The sequence below is a fragment of the Dendropsophus ebraccatus genome, chromosome 1 (assembly GCF_027789765.1).
Source record: "Dendropsophus ebraccatus isolate aDenEbr1 chromosome 1, aDenEbr1.pat, whole genome shotgun sequence".
Classification (NCBI taxonomy): domain Eukaryota; kingdom Metazoa; phylum Chordata; class Amphibia; order Anura; family Hylidae; genus Dendropsophus; species Dendropsophus ebraccatus.
The window spans coordinates 163,790,093-163,806,258 of record NC_091454.1 but is presented as its reverse complement, the minus strand read 5'-3'; the positions used below and the strand labels follow the sequence as shown (position 1 = coordinate 163,806,258).

At 44.7% G+C, this 16,166-nt stretch overlaps 1 protein-coding gene across 2 annotated transcripts in view; it reads right to left on the bottom strand.

The window, feature by feature from the left end:
* Positions 1–16,166, bottom strand: part of LOC138801024 (transient receptor potential cation channel subfamily M member 7-like) — a 56,041-nt gene that overhangs the window by 18,196 nt on the left and 21,679 nt on the right. For both annotated transcript variants that reach the window (XM_069983423.1, XM_069983429.1), the window contains 3 exons: positions 8,107–8,385; positions 7,157–7,331; positions 318–444 (listed from right to left, as the gene is read on the bottom strand). In XM_069983423.1, coding sequence (XP_069839524.1) covers positions 318–444; positions 7,157–7,331; positions 8,107–8,385 — 581 coding nt within the window. The remainder of the gene's footprint in view (positions 1–317; positions 445–7,156; positions 7,332–8,106; positions 8,386–16,166) is intronic.

Here is a 16,166-nt window from a genome sequence, read left to right as displayed (position 1 = left end):
GAAACCTGTATAACTTCCTGACTTTTTTTTTTCCTCTGGAATATCCATTTAAAAACTTTTGGTGATGTATTTTTTTTCTAGTCCTCCATTTAACTGTCTACAATTATAAAATAATCCTGACCACTAGGTCATATTTTAGGCTGAGACTTTGTAAATGCTGTTAAAAACAGTCCAGATGGTTGCCCTCATAATAATTCCCTAAAAAAATAGCAACAAAATAAAAACACTAAAATCAGAATATTAAAACATTTTAGAATAGAAGAATATGTTTCTGTATCTGCCTCTAATTATCCATTTTAAATGATTATTTTACTTACTTAAATATTGCAATGAGAAGGTTGACCATGATAATATACTGTATGAAGACATAAACAGCCTGCAGGAATCCATGCAGCCAACTTCCAGTAACACATTGGCCCGGAGTGATAGTGTCATTGGCACAAGCTTGTAAAAGAAAAAAACAGATGGAAACCCATAAGGTATATTATATATGACAACAGTCCTTGACCATAGACTCACATTGTAAAAAGTGTATTCTGACTAGAGATGAGCACAACTAGAGATGAGCATGCTTGAGTCCGATTGCTCTGCATTTGAATACCATTGGTTTAAAAAGTTGGATGCAGCCTTAGGGATGCATCCAACATCACCAGCCACTGGTATTCAAATGCCGAATGATCAGACTCGAGCATGCTTGAGGTACGCTCATCTATTATTGTGGCATACCCTTAGTGCTCCCGTAAACTTTAATATATCAAACATAGTCTACTAGTGATCACATTTGGTGTGTTTCCCAAACAAATACATTTTGTTTTCAGTACTTAAAGAGGAATAAAATATAATTTGTACTTTACTGTAATAGGCTATGTTCACACTATGTTTAACAGCCGCCGGGCTGCATTCAGGATGTTTCTGCAGCTGATACCTCTGTATTGCCTGCAGGAACGTTCTATTTTTAACATTACAATGTGTGAACAGTTATTATTTCTGGACGTTTTGTACTGAACAGCTTCGGGAAATAATAGGCAGGCACATTATTTTAATGCTCATTCTAAAGAAAGGGCGTTAACATAACAAAGTGTGAACACAGCGGGTGACATTGCATTGACTTCAATTCCATTGCAGTCAGTGTTCTTTACCGAAAACATAGTGAACATAGCCATACAGTGATATAACTTTGTAATATTTTAACTTTAATAAAGAAAATTTAATTTTCATAACATTAACATTTACAGAATAATGTAACATTTTTACATTGAGTGACAACAGTAAAGGTAGACAGGGACCCTCTGCTGCCATCATTGGCTGTGTCGGGGACTGCAGGGTTGCTCAAGACCTGATCTCAGCATAGTTATATATTGCTAGTGCTACTGTATGTAGAGCTAGCAATACTGAGTCTCCCTATTGTCTATTCTAATGCATGTTAGCATTAGAGTAGACACTAGACTTGGGGAAGCAGCCTAATGTTACTGACATGGATAGCTTCCCCAAGTGTAATGTCTAGTCCAATGCTAACATTACAACAGAAACCACCTCTCTGCTCTAAAATCAGTGAAGTGGTCTGTAATTTTTGAGATTTTTTATTTTTTTCAAGCGTTTTTTGCCCATTTCAGCATACCTTCAGGGCATGTTCACAAAACTTATAATTGCATGGTTTTTAAAAAGAAATTGATCAGATTGCCATAGTGATGTCACGATACCAGTATTTTGAGATCGATACCAATACCAGCTTTTTTTTCAATGCTCGATACCAATTCGATACTTAATAAATTATATTTAAGAAACAAAAAAAAACAAAAAACACAAGAATAGAAATGACACCCCCCACCCCCAGGTTCAGGTCAGTACGAACCAATTTATGTTCTCCTAATTTTATTACTTTAAAAATAAAGTCCCCATTATTTAAAATAAATAAAAACTTGCCCAACTCTGCCTCACTTTTTTTTTTTTTATCTCCGCCTGTCTGGCTGGGGGGTGAGGGGCATTTCTTGCGCAGCGATCTGTAGTTTTATTTAGTACCATGTTTTTATGTGGTACTGAACTGGGTGGTTTCTGCGCTTGCTCGGTTTACCGTGCGTGATCAGGAAAGTGACAGGTAGTATGGACAATAACACTTCAGCTGCCAGGGATGGGGGTTGTAGTCATGTAACACACACTTCAGATATCAGGGGGGTGATGGAGGAAGTAGTCATGTAACACATAACTGCTATCAGGGGGAGGATGGGGGTTGTAGTCATGTAACACACAACTGCTATCAGGGGGGAGGATGGTGGTTGTAGTCATGTAACACACAACTGCTATCGGGGAGGATGGGGGTTGTAGTCATGTAACACACAACTGCTATCGGGGGATGGGGGGTTGTAGTCATGTAACATACACCTGCTATCGGGGAGGATGGGGGTTGTAGTCATGTAACACACAACTGCTATCGGGGAGTATGGGGGTTGTAGTCATGTAACACACCTGCTATCAGGGGGGGAGGATGGGGGTTGTAGTCATGTAACACACCAGCTATCAGGGGGGAGGATGGGGGTTGTAGTCATGTAACACACAACTGCTATCGGGGGATGGGGGGTTGTAGTCATGTAACATACACCTGCTATCGGGGAGGATGGGGGTTGTAGTCATGTAACACACAACTGCTATCGGGGAGTATGGGGGTTGTAGTCATGTAACACACCTGCTATCAGGGGGGGAGGATGGGGGTTGTAGTCATGTAACACACACCAGCTATCAGGGGGGAGGATGGGGGTTGTAGTCATGTAACACACACAACTGCTATCAGGGGGAGGATGGGGGTTGTAGTCATGTAACACACGTGACCCTGCTCTGCCCGCAGTCATTAGCAGCGCGGGTCTGCTACACACAGTAGCTGACCCCCACTGTATATGGAGCGGGCTCAGGAGGGGGGTAATGCCGCTGTCAGTGTGATAGCGGCATCTATATAGTTACATTGCCGGCACTAGCAATAGCTATGTGCCGGCTATTTGAATTTGGCGCCGACGGGGGAAGAGGGTGCGCGCGCCGAGGAGATGACAGGTGGGAGCAGGGGGCGGCACACAGAGAACACGGCCGGCGCTCAGATGGCCGCCGGCCGTGCTCTCTGCGCTATACTTTATTCTAAACTGCATAATAGCGCAGTTTAACATTAAGTTTGGATACCAGGAAATCCTGGTATCGAACTGTTTTTCCGCCCGGAATATCGATAGTAGTATGGATATTTCAGTGCATCGTGCAACACTAGATTGCCATATCCAAAACCATACTGCTTTTCCACTTGGTTATGAACTGAGGCTCCCTTTTAAAGGGGTTATCCAGCGCTACAAAAACATGGCCACTTTCTTCCAGAGACAGCCCCACTCTTGTCTCCATATTGGGCAGGGTTTTGCTGCTCAGATCCTTTGAAGTAAATGGAGCTTAACCCTTTGAGGACCAGGCCCAAAATGACCCAGTGGACCGCGCAAATTTTGATCTTAGTGTTTTCGTTTTTCCCTGCTCCCCTTCTAAGAGCTCTAGCACTTTCAGTTTTCTATCTACAACCCATGTAAGTGCTTGTTTTTTACAGGAATAGTTATACTTTCATTTTACCATAACATGTATGAAGGAATTCTACAATTATTATTTATGAAGATATAAATTTGTGAAAAAGTAAATAAGAATGCAATATGGTAACGTTTAGGGGGTTCCTGTGTCTACATAATGCACTATATGGAAAAAAGTGACATGATACCATTATTCTATAGGTCAGTCCGAACACAACCATATGCAGGTTACACAGATTCTCTAATGTTATATATTTTTGGCAATTAATTATTAATAAAATGGTCCTATTGTGATGCTTATAACGGTTTTATTTTTTCACCTATGAGGCTGTATGGGGTGTCATTTTTTCTGCCATGATCTTTAGTTTTTATTAATACCATATTTGTGAAGATCGGACGTTTTGATCACTTTTTATTAATTTTTTTTTTATATATAATGTAACATCAAATCGGTAATCCACGCACTTTTTTCCCTCTTTTCGTGTACGCCGTTCACCGCTAGCAATGACGCTTGTTATATTTTAATAGATCGGACAATTACGCATGCTACAGTTAATTATATGTTTATTTATTTTTATATTTATAAAATTATAATTATATATTTATTTATTTATATAATGGGAAATGGGGGTTATTTAAACTTTTATTGGGGGAGGGGTTTTGGGGTAGTGTATTGGTGTTTTTAACTTTTTTTTTTACACATTTGATCACACTGCGGGGGTCCAGATCGGTAAGTGTCAGGGGACTCCCCCTGTCACTTACACCTAAACGCCGCAGCCGCGCTGCTGTCACTGTATTTAAGGGTTAATGACACGCTGCAGCGTAATCGCTGCAGCCTGTCATTAATGGTGAGCTGCCGGCTGCTCACTGCAGCCGGCCCCCACCTCCTATGAAGCGCGCTCTGCTCCGGAGCGCACTTCATAGCGGGAGAAACACCCAGGACGTACAGTTATGTCCAGGGTCGTCTGGTGACAGACTTCCATGGAGTAACTGTTCGTCCAGGGTCGTCTAGGGGTTAATTGCAAACCGCACCTGAACTGGAGACAAGAGTCGTGTTGTCTCTGAAAGAGAGTGGCCATGTTTTTGTAGCACTGGATTACTGGATAAGCTTCAAGGCTGCACTCTCCCCCCACAAGAGAAAGCCCCAATGCAGCACAACACATTGCCAGAGATTATGCCTGTGTGCTTATGTCCTTAGGGTTATGTCTTCTAGCTGTGCATATTTGGCATTTTACGTTGAATATGTTTTTTAAAATTGTGTGATTTTATGTAGACAAAGAAAGATCCATACATTCCATACATTACAAAAGTATTTGGCCCTTAGTAGGATTACTTCTAACATTACTTAGTGCCTCATCAATTCACCATACAGTTCCTATTGCTCCATAACATGGAAGTGTTAGGACCCAATATATTACTTTATAGGTTCTGTGTGTCCTGGTCACCATGTGCATGAGGTCTTAAGGCCATATTACACAGCACGATATGCTGAAAAAGCGAGCGCTAATCTGCTAGATCGGCTCTCCCTTACAGAACCTATTACATGGCTTGACTATCGTGCAGCAAGGGCTGCATGCACATTGTTAGCAATGTCCGTGCAGCCCTTGCCTTAAAGGACAACTCCAGACAAAATGTATTTTTCAATATGTTATTACATATTGCAAAGTTAGACAATACATTATAAAGTTATACACTAATTATGGGAAATGCACATATACTGCTATTTCCCTCAATTTAGTAGATCAGGCAGGCTTCAATTTCTCTAAAAAAAAAAGTGACGTCAATACCTGGGTGTATGTACCTAAAGTTACCAACAGGGGGCGCACTAGATGTTGAAATTACATGTAAAAAATGATGCTATAATTTTTTACAAGTAATTTCTACATATACTGTGCCCTATTGGACCCTTCAGGTATATAAACCTGTGTTGTGACATCACATTTTTTTTAGAGAATTTGAAGCCTGCCTGATCTACTAAATTGAGGGAAATACCAGTATATGTGCATTTCCCATAAATAGTCTACATTAGGAATTTGTCTAACTTTGCTTATGTAATAACATATTGAAAAAAAATACATTTTGGCCGGAAGTGTCCTTTCAGTGTAAAATAATAAGCTTTATACGCTCCCAGTGTTCTTATAACTTCTTCCTGCCTCCTGCAGCCGCAGCGGCCGCTGGAGCAAGAGGCCACTCAGCTCATCACTAGCCGAGATGGGACACTGACGGGGAGAAGCTAGAAGATTATTTCTTCAGCTGACCGTTGTCTTTATTACATAGAGCAATAATCTGCCAATTCGGCCTGTTTGGACAGATTATCGCTCAGTGTAATAGGGCCTTTAGAGCAGCCAGAACTCTAAAGCAAATGATAGTGTGATATATTTGCCAACCCCTGTACACCTGGGTCACAAGAAAGATCTGTAAAACTATGGGCATGTGCCTATACTACAGGTATACAGGACCCCAAACTTTACACTACAGGTGTACAGGACCCCAAAACTATACACTACAGGTATACAGGACCTCCACCAACTATATACTTCAGGTATACAGGACCTCCACCAACTATATACTACAGGTATACAGGACCCCAAACTATACACCACAGGTATACAGGACCCCCAAACTATACCCTACAGGTATACATGAACACCAACTATATACTACAGGTATATAGGACCCCCAAACTGTACACTACAGGTATACAGGACCTCAAAACTATACACTACAGGTATACAGGACCTACACCAACTCTATACTACAGGTATACAGCACCTTCACCAACTCTATACTACAGGTATACAGGACCCCAAAGCTATATACTACAGGTATACAGGAACTCCACCAACTATATACTACAGGTATATAGGACCCCAAACTATACACTACAAGTATACAGGACCTCCACCAACTCTATACTACAGTTATAAAGGACCCTCAAACTATGCACTACAGGTATACAGGACCCCCGAACTATACAGGTATACAAGACCTCCACCAATTATACACAACAGGTATCCAGGACCCTCAAACTATAAACTACAGGTATACAAGACCTCCACCAACTATACATTACAGGTATACAGCACCAACTATATACTACAGGTATACAGGACCCCCGAACTATACAGTACAGGTATACAGGACCTTCACCAACTGTACACTGCAGGTATACAGGACCTCCCTCAACTATACACTACAGGTATACAGCCCCCACCAACTACACACTACAGGTATACAGGACCCCCCTTAACTATACACTATAGGTATACAGCCCCCCCCAACTTTGCACTACAGATATGCGAGACCCCTAAAAACTATACATTGTGGGTATAAAGAACCCCTCCAACTATGCACTACAGGTATACACTAATTCCACTGATTAACTCAGATGACACAATACCTTTAGCTTAGAACAAATCTAATTAACACACTGACAGTTTATATTCGGGCAGCGCCGGGTACATTTTCTAGTAGACAATAAAATACAAAACCAACATAAAGAAAGGTGCAAGTGTCCTTATTTAGTCCCAGCTTTGATTTCTTTGATTAATTTCTAATATCGACATATTAAAGAATACACATGTAGCTATGCAGATAATTGCTGCTTAACTTACCATCTATTTCATACGCAAACATTTCACCATAGGTCATCCAGTATGGACGAAATACTACCGCCTTGGCGAGGGACCAAGAAGGTTCTTCATTAGGATGAAGGATCGCCTGTTTTGGCACACCAAAGGAAACCACTACTATTCCCATGATAAGTACGACAAAAATCATTCTTGTCATCTAAAATAAAGAAGAAATCATTTTAATCAAGACAAGGGCAGAGAGGAACATGCAGTAATAGACATTTTAGCTAAGATTTATCATTCTTTCACTAAATTTCTATGTCCATTGGTCTCTAAAATGCAGATTTTCTAGGTGTCCTTTGTTCAGTGTCCCAGAGTGTCCACTGTCTTTTTCTAAACAGGTATAGGTCAGTACCAAGTGTCTGTATTACAAAAATCCCACCACTAGGTGTCCAAGGGAAGCAAGCACTGACCTTTTAGCTTAGTGCTCACTTCCCCATCCTTCCCTGCTTAATGCCTGTGCTACTTCATGCACATACAACTAGTCGGGAGGAGTGGAAGGGGCCGCCCGAACAATCCGTAGGCTGCCCATTAAAGTCAGCGGTGGTCTGCTGCCACTCCTGTTACACGGGACAACGTGGTCCAGACCCTCGCTGCACACATCATGAGTTTTCAGCATGTTGAAAGATCACGGTTGGCTGACATTGTGCATCTCTACTGATCAATGCCTATCAACTTTACACTATTACACTAAATGATTATCGGCCTAAACGGTTGCTAATCGGCCAAGTAGGGCCAATAACTCTTTAGTGTAATAGGGCCTCTAAGACCATCTTCTAAGACCTGCCCTGTTATGATATGTTGTTTTAATTCATTGTCTTATATTGGGCTTACATTTTTTCCCCTATTATTTTAGCTATGAAATAATCTGATAATAAAGGATTCATGTGTGAACAGAGCCTTATTTATAAACTAACAGTTTAGAATCTTACCATTTTTCCAATCATAAAGACATACGGCCCAGCATCCTGACTGACAGTTAATATGTCCAATAACTTCGCAAACCAAAATATAGTGTTCAGACAGTATATTATTCTTCCAGAAACAAACACTAAGTCTTCGGAGGAACCATCTGAAATGTCTCCAGAACCGAATCTCAGACCAAACCCCACAAAGAATGTTATGATTCCCAGAAGTTCATTAACATTGAAATAACTGTAGAGCCACACTTTGACTTTCTGACTAATTTTTCCAGCCTCTGAAATGAAGATCTGGAACAAAGAAAACAGAAGAAAGCATTAAGCATGAAGAAATTTAACATATTTATCATGTTACATGACATTTCATATGTACATATACTTTAAAGCAAAGGTCTTTTGAAAAACATACTATAACTATAGAGTAGATGGTGTTCTGTGTGCCGTTGATATGTTACTCCAACTATACAGAATTTGTAGGTAGCCAAGTGGGTGTTACAAGTTTGGGGGCATGCCTCTACGCAGTCTACATTATCCAATCAGAGCTGACAGTAGCCACGCCCCACCTGGTAACATGCAGTTGGCTATACATACATACATACATACATACATACATACATACATTTTTATTAGTACTAACAGCAGAACAGCACAGAGCTATAGGAAAATACTCACTAGAATTGTTATTTCATAGAAAATACAAGTATTAGGTATGGATTACACACTAACTGTGTGTAGTGTGATTCTCTGCAATCATATATTCCTCCACTGATTCCCTACTTCACACCCAGGCCCGGACTGGTAATCTGGCAAGGCGGGCAAATGCCCGCTGGGCTGGCCAGATTACCAGTCCGTGGGCCGCCCGGGCTGTCTAATGGAAAAAAAAATCACCGCTGCGGCCCGCTCCTGACATGCTCCTCCAATCCAATCAACGTGGGGCCGCAGCGGCCCTTCATTGATTGGCGGAGCACGTCAGGAGCGGGCCAGCTGGGCCGAGGTGAGCGGGCTGTGGTGGAGGGAGGGGGCTGCGGTGGCGTGTCTCCACCCCGTTGTTCTTCCCCCAAGTGCCGAGGGCCGCAGACGTGCCGCGTGCAGGCACGTCTGCAGCCACCTCCACCAGGCCCCAAGCGGTGACATCACTTCCCTGACGCGCCACTGAGGACCTGGAAGAGAGAGGAGAGGAGCCGTCGCCGCCGTGGACCGAAGATCCAGCCGAGGAAGAAGCTGCTGGGAGCGAGGTGAGGTGAGAATGTTTTTTTTTTTAACCCCTTCACATGTGGCCACACAGGGAGGGCATGCAGGGGGGCTATTCTATATGGGAGGGGGTGCAGGGGGGGCTATTCTATATAGGAGGGGGATGCAGGGGGCTATTCTATATTGGAGGGGGATGCAGGGGGGCTATTCTATATAGGAGGGGGATGCAGGGGGCTATTCTATATTGGAGGGGGATGCAGGGAGGCTTTTCTATATAGGAGGGGGATGCAGGGGGCTATTCTATATGGGAGGGGGATGCAGGGGGGCTATTCTATATTGGTGGGGGTGCAGGGGGGGCTATTCTATATAGGAGGGGGATGCAGGGGGCTATTCTATATTGGAGGGGGTGCAGGGGGGGGGGGCTATTCTATATAGGAGGGGGATGCAGGGGGCTATTCTATATTGGAGGGGAATGCAGGGGGCTATTCTATATGGGAGGGGGATGCAGGGGGGCTATTCTATATTGGAGGAGGATGCAGGGGGCTATTCTATATGGGAGGGGGATGCAGGGGGGGTTATTCTATATGGGAGGGGGGTGCAGGGGGGGCTATTCTATATGAGAGGGGGATGCAGGGGGCTATTCTATATGGGGGGGTGCAGGGGGCTATTCTATATAGGAGGGGGATGCAAGGGGGGCTATTCTATATGGGGGGATGCAGGGGGGGCTATTCTATATGGGGGGGATGCAGGGGGGCTATTCTATATGGGAGGGGGATGCAGGGGGCTATTCTATATAGGAGGGGGATGCAGGGGGCTATTCTATATAGGAGGGGGATGCAGGGGGCTATTCTATATAGGAGGTTGATGCAGGGGGCTATTCTATATATGAAGGGGGGTGCAGGGGGACTATTCTATCTAGGAGGGGGATACAGGGGGCTATTCTATATGGGAGGGGGATGCAGGGGGGCTATTCTATATAGGAGGGGGATGCAGGGGGGCTATTCTATATGGGAGGGGATGCAGGGGGGCTATTCTATATGGAGGGGGGATGCAGGGCGGGGGGCTATTCTATATAGGAGGGGGATGCAGGGGGGCTATTCTATATAGGGGGGGATGCAGGGGGCTATTCTATATGGGAGGGGGATGCAGGGGGCTATTCTATATGGGAGGGGGATGCAGGGGGGCTATTCTATATGGGAGGGGGATGCAGGGGGGCTATTCTATATGGGGGGATGCAGGGGGGCTATTCTATATGGGAGGGGGATGCAGGGGGGCTATTCTATATGGAGGGGGGATGCAGGGGGGCTATTCTATATAGGAGGGGGATGCAGGGGGGCTATTCTATATGGGAGGGATGCAGGGGGGCTATTCTATATAGGAGGGGGATGCAGGGGGGCTATTCTATATAGGAGGGGGATGCAGGGGGCTATTCTATATGGGAGGGGGATGCAGGGGGGCTGTTCTATATAGGAGGGGGATGCAGGGGGGCTGTTCTATATGGGAGGGGGATGCAGGGGGCTATTCTATATGGGGGGATGCAGGGGGCTATTCTATATGGGGGGCATGCAGGGGGCTATTCTATATGGAGGGGGATGCAGGGGGGCTATTCTATATGGGAGGGGGATGCAGGGGGGGCTATTCTATATGGGGGGATGCAGGGGGCTATTCTATATGGGGGGCATGCAGGGGGCTATTCTATATAGGGGGGATGCACAGGGGCTATTCTATATGGGAGGGGGATGCAGGGGGGGCTATTCTATATGGGGGATGTGAAGCAGGGGGGGCTATTCTATATGGGGGGGATGTACAGCAGGGGGCTATTCTATATGGGGGGATGTATAGATGAGGATGTTGCTGGAGCATGAAGCCTAAAATGTCTGTCTGGCAGATCCCGTGGAGAGGAGTCATGGCCAGAGAAGCCTTCATGATGGCCGGAGCCAGATGGAGAAGAAAAGGAAAAGTGGACGTCTCGTCATGCAGGGAAGACGCCTACTGTGAGTGACAGGATGTAATTGCACTATAATCACCTATAAGGTCTGCAGAACCTTTATACAGCTGGGATCTACCTCAGTATCAGGGGTGTCACACTCCGGCCCTCCAGGTGTTGCAAAACTACAATTCCCGTCATGCTTTAGCTGTCCAGGCATGATGGGATTTGTAGTTCTGTAACAGCTGGAGGGCCGGAGTGTAACACCTGTGTTCTATTGTCACTGCTTTGGGAGAATATTGGTCTTCATATAGTGGCTGTTATTTGGTGCCAGTATAGTGGTATTATCCAGTCACTGTATGCTGAGGGTAGTGGGCATGGTGTGATGGTATATTGGTATTATCCAGTCACTGTATGGTGAGGGTAGTGGGCATGGTGTGATGGTATTACTCGTATTATTGGTAATATTAGTGTTTTATATAGTGGATTGTATTCAGTCACAGTGTAGCTGTATTAGTCATTATGTGGTGGTATTGGCCGTGCTCATGGTGTGGTGATATTATTTGTTACTTATATACTGGTAGTATTGGCAATATTGGTGGGTTTGCTTAGTGACAGTATGGCAGTAACGTGTACAGTATGGTGATAATATTTGCTTACTGGTGTTATTAACTATGACAGTGTTATCATGCACAGAAAACTCTTACCTATGTTACCATTATATATCCTTCAATTTTTCCTGGGGCCCTACATATTAGATAGATAGATAGATAGATAGATAGATAGATATCCAGTAGGAAATGGCTATCTAGCAGCTTTGACCGCCTTTATATGGAGTGCAGACATAGTCAGGATAAAAGGGATTTAAAAAATATAGTAACTTTTGTCCAGCACCACCCTGTCCTCAGACTGTGTATGGTTATTACAACTTGGCTCCATTCACTTCAATGGAACTGAGCTGCAATACCTCACACAAACTGAAGAAGAGTGTGGCACTGTTTCTGGAAGAAGGTGGCCATGTTTTTCTCCTATAAAGGGAATCTGTGAGGTCCGTACCAGATCTAGGGCTGTAGATCTTAGCAGACAGGTGTGAGGGAGATATCACTGACAGGACCTTTAGTCCAGTGTAAACTTATATAATTGTCCTTTTCATTTCCAACTAAAGTTTCACAACAGCAGCGGCAGCAGCAGCAGCAGCCTATACGTCCATCAGTCAGAGCAGGCAGGGGCGGGGGCAGAGGGTGCTGCTGTGGCTCCACCTCTGTGTCACTTCAGCTGGTAATGAAAAGATTGATTATAGAGGTTTACACTGGACTAAAGGTCCGGTCCCTGATCTGTACGCTGGGATCTACAGCTGTGTACCTGGTATAGATCTCACAGGTTCCCTTTAAGGGCACGTTCATACCTAATCCAATGCGGATTTGATGCTTCTGATTTAATCAGTTGAATGAGTGCATATATATGCCACATCAAATCTACAGCAGATCATGTTATAGCCTTACTTTTAGGTGCTGGTGGTTGGTTCACATGTTTAACCCCTTAAGGTCCAAGCCAATTTTCGTTTTTGCGCTTTTGCTTTTTCCATTTTATGTTTAAAAGTCCATAGCGCTTGCATTTTTTCACCTAGAGACTTATATGAGTGCTTATTTTTTGCAAAACCAATTGTACTTTGCAATTACAGGCATAATTTTTCCATAAAATATGTTGTGAAACCGGAAAAAAATCATTTGCGCTGTCAAATTGAAAAAAAAACGAATTTGTTTTGATTTCGGGGAGTTTTGCATTTACGCCGTTCGCCCTATGGTAAAACTGACTTGTTATGCATGTTCCTCAAGTCGTTACGATTACTATGATATATAACATGTATAACTTATATTGTATCGGATGGCCTGTAAAAAATTCAAACCATTGTTAACAAATATATGTCACTTAAAATCGCTCCATTCCCAGGCTTATAGCGATTTTATCCTTTGGTCTATGGGGCTGTGTGAGGTGTCAGTTTTTGCGCCATGATGCGTTCTTTCTACCGGTACCTTGATTGCGCATATACGACTTTTTGATCGCTTTTTATTACATTTTTTCTGGATTTGATGCGACCAAAAATGCGCAATTTTGCACTTTGGAATTTTTTTGCGCTTACGCCGTTTACTGTGCGAGATCAGGAATGTGATTAATTAATAGTTCGGGCGATTACGCGCGCGGCGATACTAAATATGTTTATTTATTTATTTATTTATTAATTTATATTTATAAAATGGGAAAAGGGGGGTGATTTGGACTTTTATTAGGGGAGGGGATTTTTTATTAATAAAAACACTTTTTTACTTTTTTTTTTACATGGACTAGAAGCCCCCCTGGGGGGCTTGTATATACACAGCAATGATCTCTCATAGAGATCAATGCTGTGTATATACACAGCAAAGATCCATGAGATCGGTCATAGATTGCTATGGCCTGCTGCAGGCCATAGCAATCTACTGCCGAGCCGGGATCAGCGTCATTCCGACGCTGAGGCCCGGCACGGGCAGAAGAACGGATCTCCCCCCCGCGATCGCATCGTGGGGGGGAGATCCGACCCACTAGACACCAGGGATGTGATGTCTGAAGCCCTTCAATGCAGCTGTCAGGTTTGACAGCTGAATTGAAGTGCTTAATTAGCCGGCGCGGCAACGGGACCCGCGCCGGCTAACAGAGGCACTGCCCGGCTGCACGTGTCAGCCGGGATCAGCGCCGTTCAGAGCGGGGTCCCGGCGGGACCCCGCTCTGAACACCACCCGCGGCGCCAGGGCCGGCCTTAGGGTAAGTGGCGCCCTGTGCGAAACCTTTCTTTCGGCGCCCCCCCCCCCCCCCGACACCTTTAAAGTAACATAAAGCTTCCTGCCCTCCAGACAACACCCATCACCCGGCCCCCCTGCCATGCACACAACTACCCACGCCGGACACACAACTACCTTACCCCTCAGCCATACACACAACTACTCTGCCCCCCCCAGCCATAAATGCAACTACCCCTCCGCCATTCACACATCTACCCCCTCCAGCCATATACACAACAACCAACCCCTCCAGCCATACACACAAGTACCACCCCCAGCCCCCCACACAACTACTACACTTAGCCCCCAAACAACTACCACCCCCAGCTCCCCAAACTACCACCCCAGCCCCCCACACAGCTACCCACAAATACACACAGACACACACAGCACATGCAGACACACACATAAGCCTCCACGCCAAGGGTCTATTCATACAAGGGCAGGTACACTAAGGATTTTCTGCAGGTTTGAGTGCAGAAAATCTGCAGTCTATCAGCAAAGTGGAAAGGAAACTTAAAGGAAAACAATCAGCCCAATTGGGCTGATATGGTTCCCAGGAGCTCTGTATAAACCTCCTGCAGCAGCCGCGGCACAAACCAGCCGCGGCTGCTGCAAAAGCTTTATACCAGAGAAAAACACGTTTTATTCTCTTGGTGCGTGACAGGCAGAGGCAGGGAGGTAGTCATCTGGGTGGCTCACCGTCTGTGTCTAGTCACCACTCTCTGCCTGTCAGCACGCTCGGAGGGATGATTGACAGGAAGAGAGGTATGTTACTGGCCTCTATGGCCTCCGCCCAGATGACTACCTTCCCGCTTCTGCCTGTTGTGCGCCTGGGGAATAGAACTCATTTTTCTCCAGTATAAATATTCTGCAGCAACTGCGGCCGGTATGTCCTGCGGCTGCTGCAGGAGCTTCATACAGCGCTCCTGGGAACCATATCAGCCCAGTTGGGCTGATTGGTTCTCTTTAAATGTCTTCTTCTATGTACACACACACACATGACAGAGCTATGTATACACACACACACACACACACACACACGCCAGAGCTATGTACACACACAGACACGCACACATGACAGAGCTATGTACACACACACGACAGAGCTATGTACACACACACACGCCAGAGCTATGTACACACACACACACTAGAGCTATGTACACACACAGACACACACACATGACAGAGCTATGTATACACACACACATGACAGAGCTATGTATACACACACACATACACCAGAGCTATGTACACACACACACACATGACAGAGCCATGTACACACACACACACACATGACAGAGCCATGTATACACACACACACGCCAGAGCTATGTATACACACACACACACACACGCCAGAGCTATGTATACACACACATGACAGAGCTATGTATACACACACACACGCCAGAGCTATGTACACACACACACATGACAGAGCTATGTATACACACACACGACAGAGCTATGTATACACACACACGACAGAGCTATGTATACACACACACACGCAAGAGCTATGTACACACACACACACACACACGCCAGAGCTATGTACACACACACACACACACACATGACAAAGCTATGTATACACACACACAGACACGCCGGAGCTATGTACACACACACACACACACACACACATGACAGAGCTATGTACACACACACACACACACATGACAGAGCTATGTACACACACACACAGACAAACATGACAGAGCTATGTACACACACACACAGACACGCCAGAGCTATGTACACACATACACACATGACAGAGCTATGTACACACACACACAGACACATGACAGAGCTATGTACACACACACACACACACACACACACACACACACATGACAGAGCTATGTACACACACACACAGACAAACATGACAGAGCTATGTACACACACAGACAAACATGACAGAGCTATGTACACACACACACACATGACAGAGCTATGTACACACACACACACACACACATGACAGAGCTATGTACACACACACACACATGACAGAGCTATGTACACACACACACACATGACAGAGCTATGTACACACACACACACATGACAGAGCTATGTACACACACACATGACAGAGCTATGTACACACACACACACAC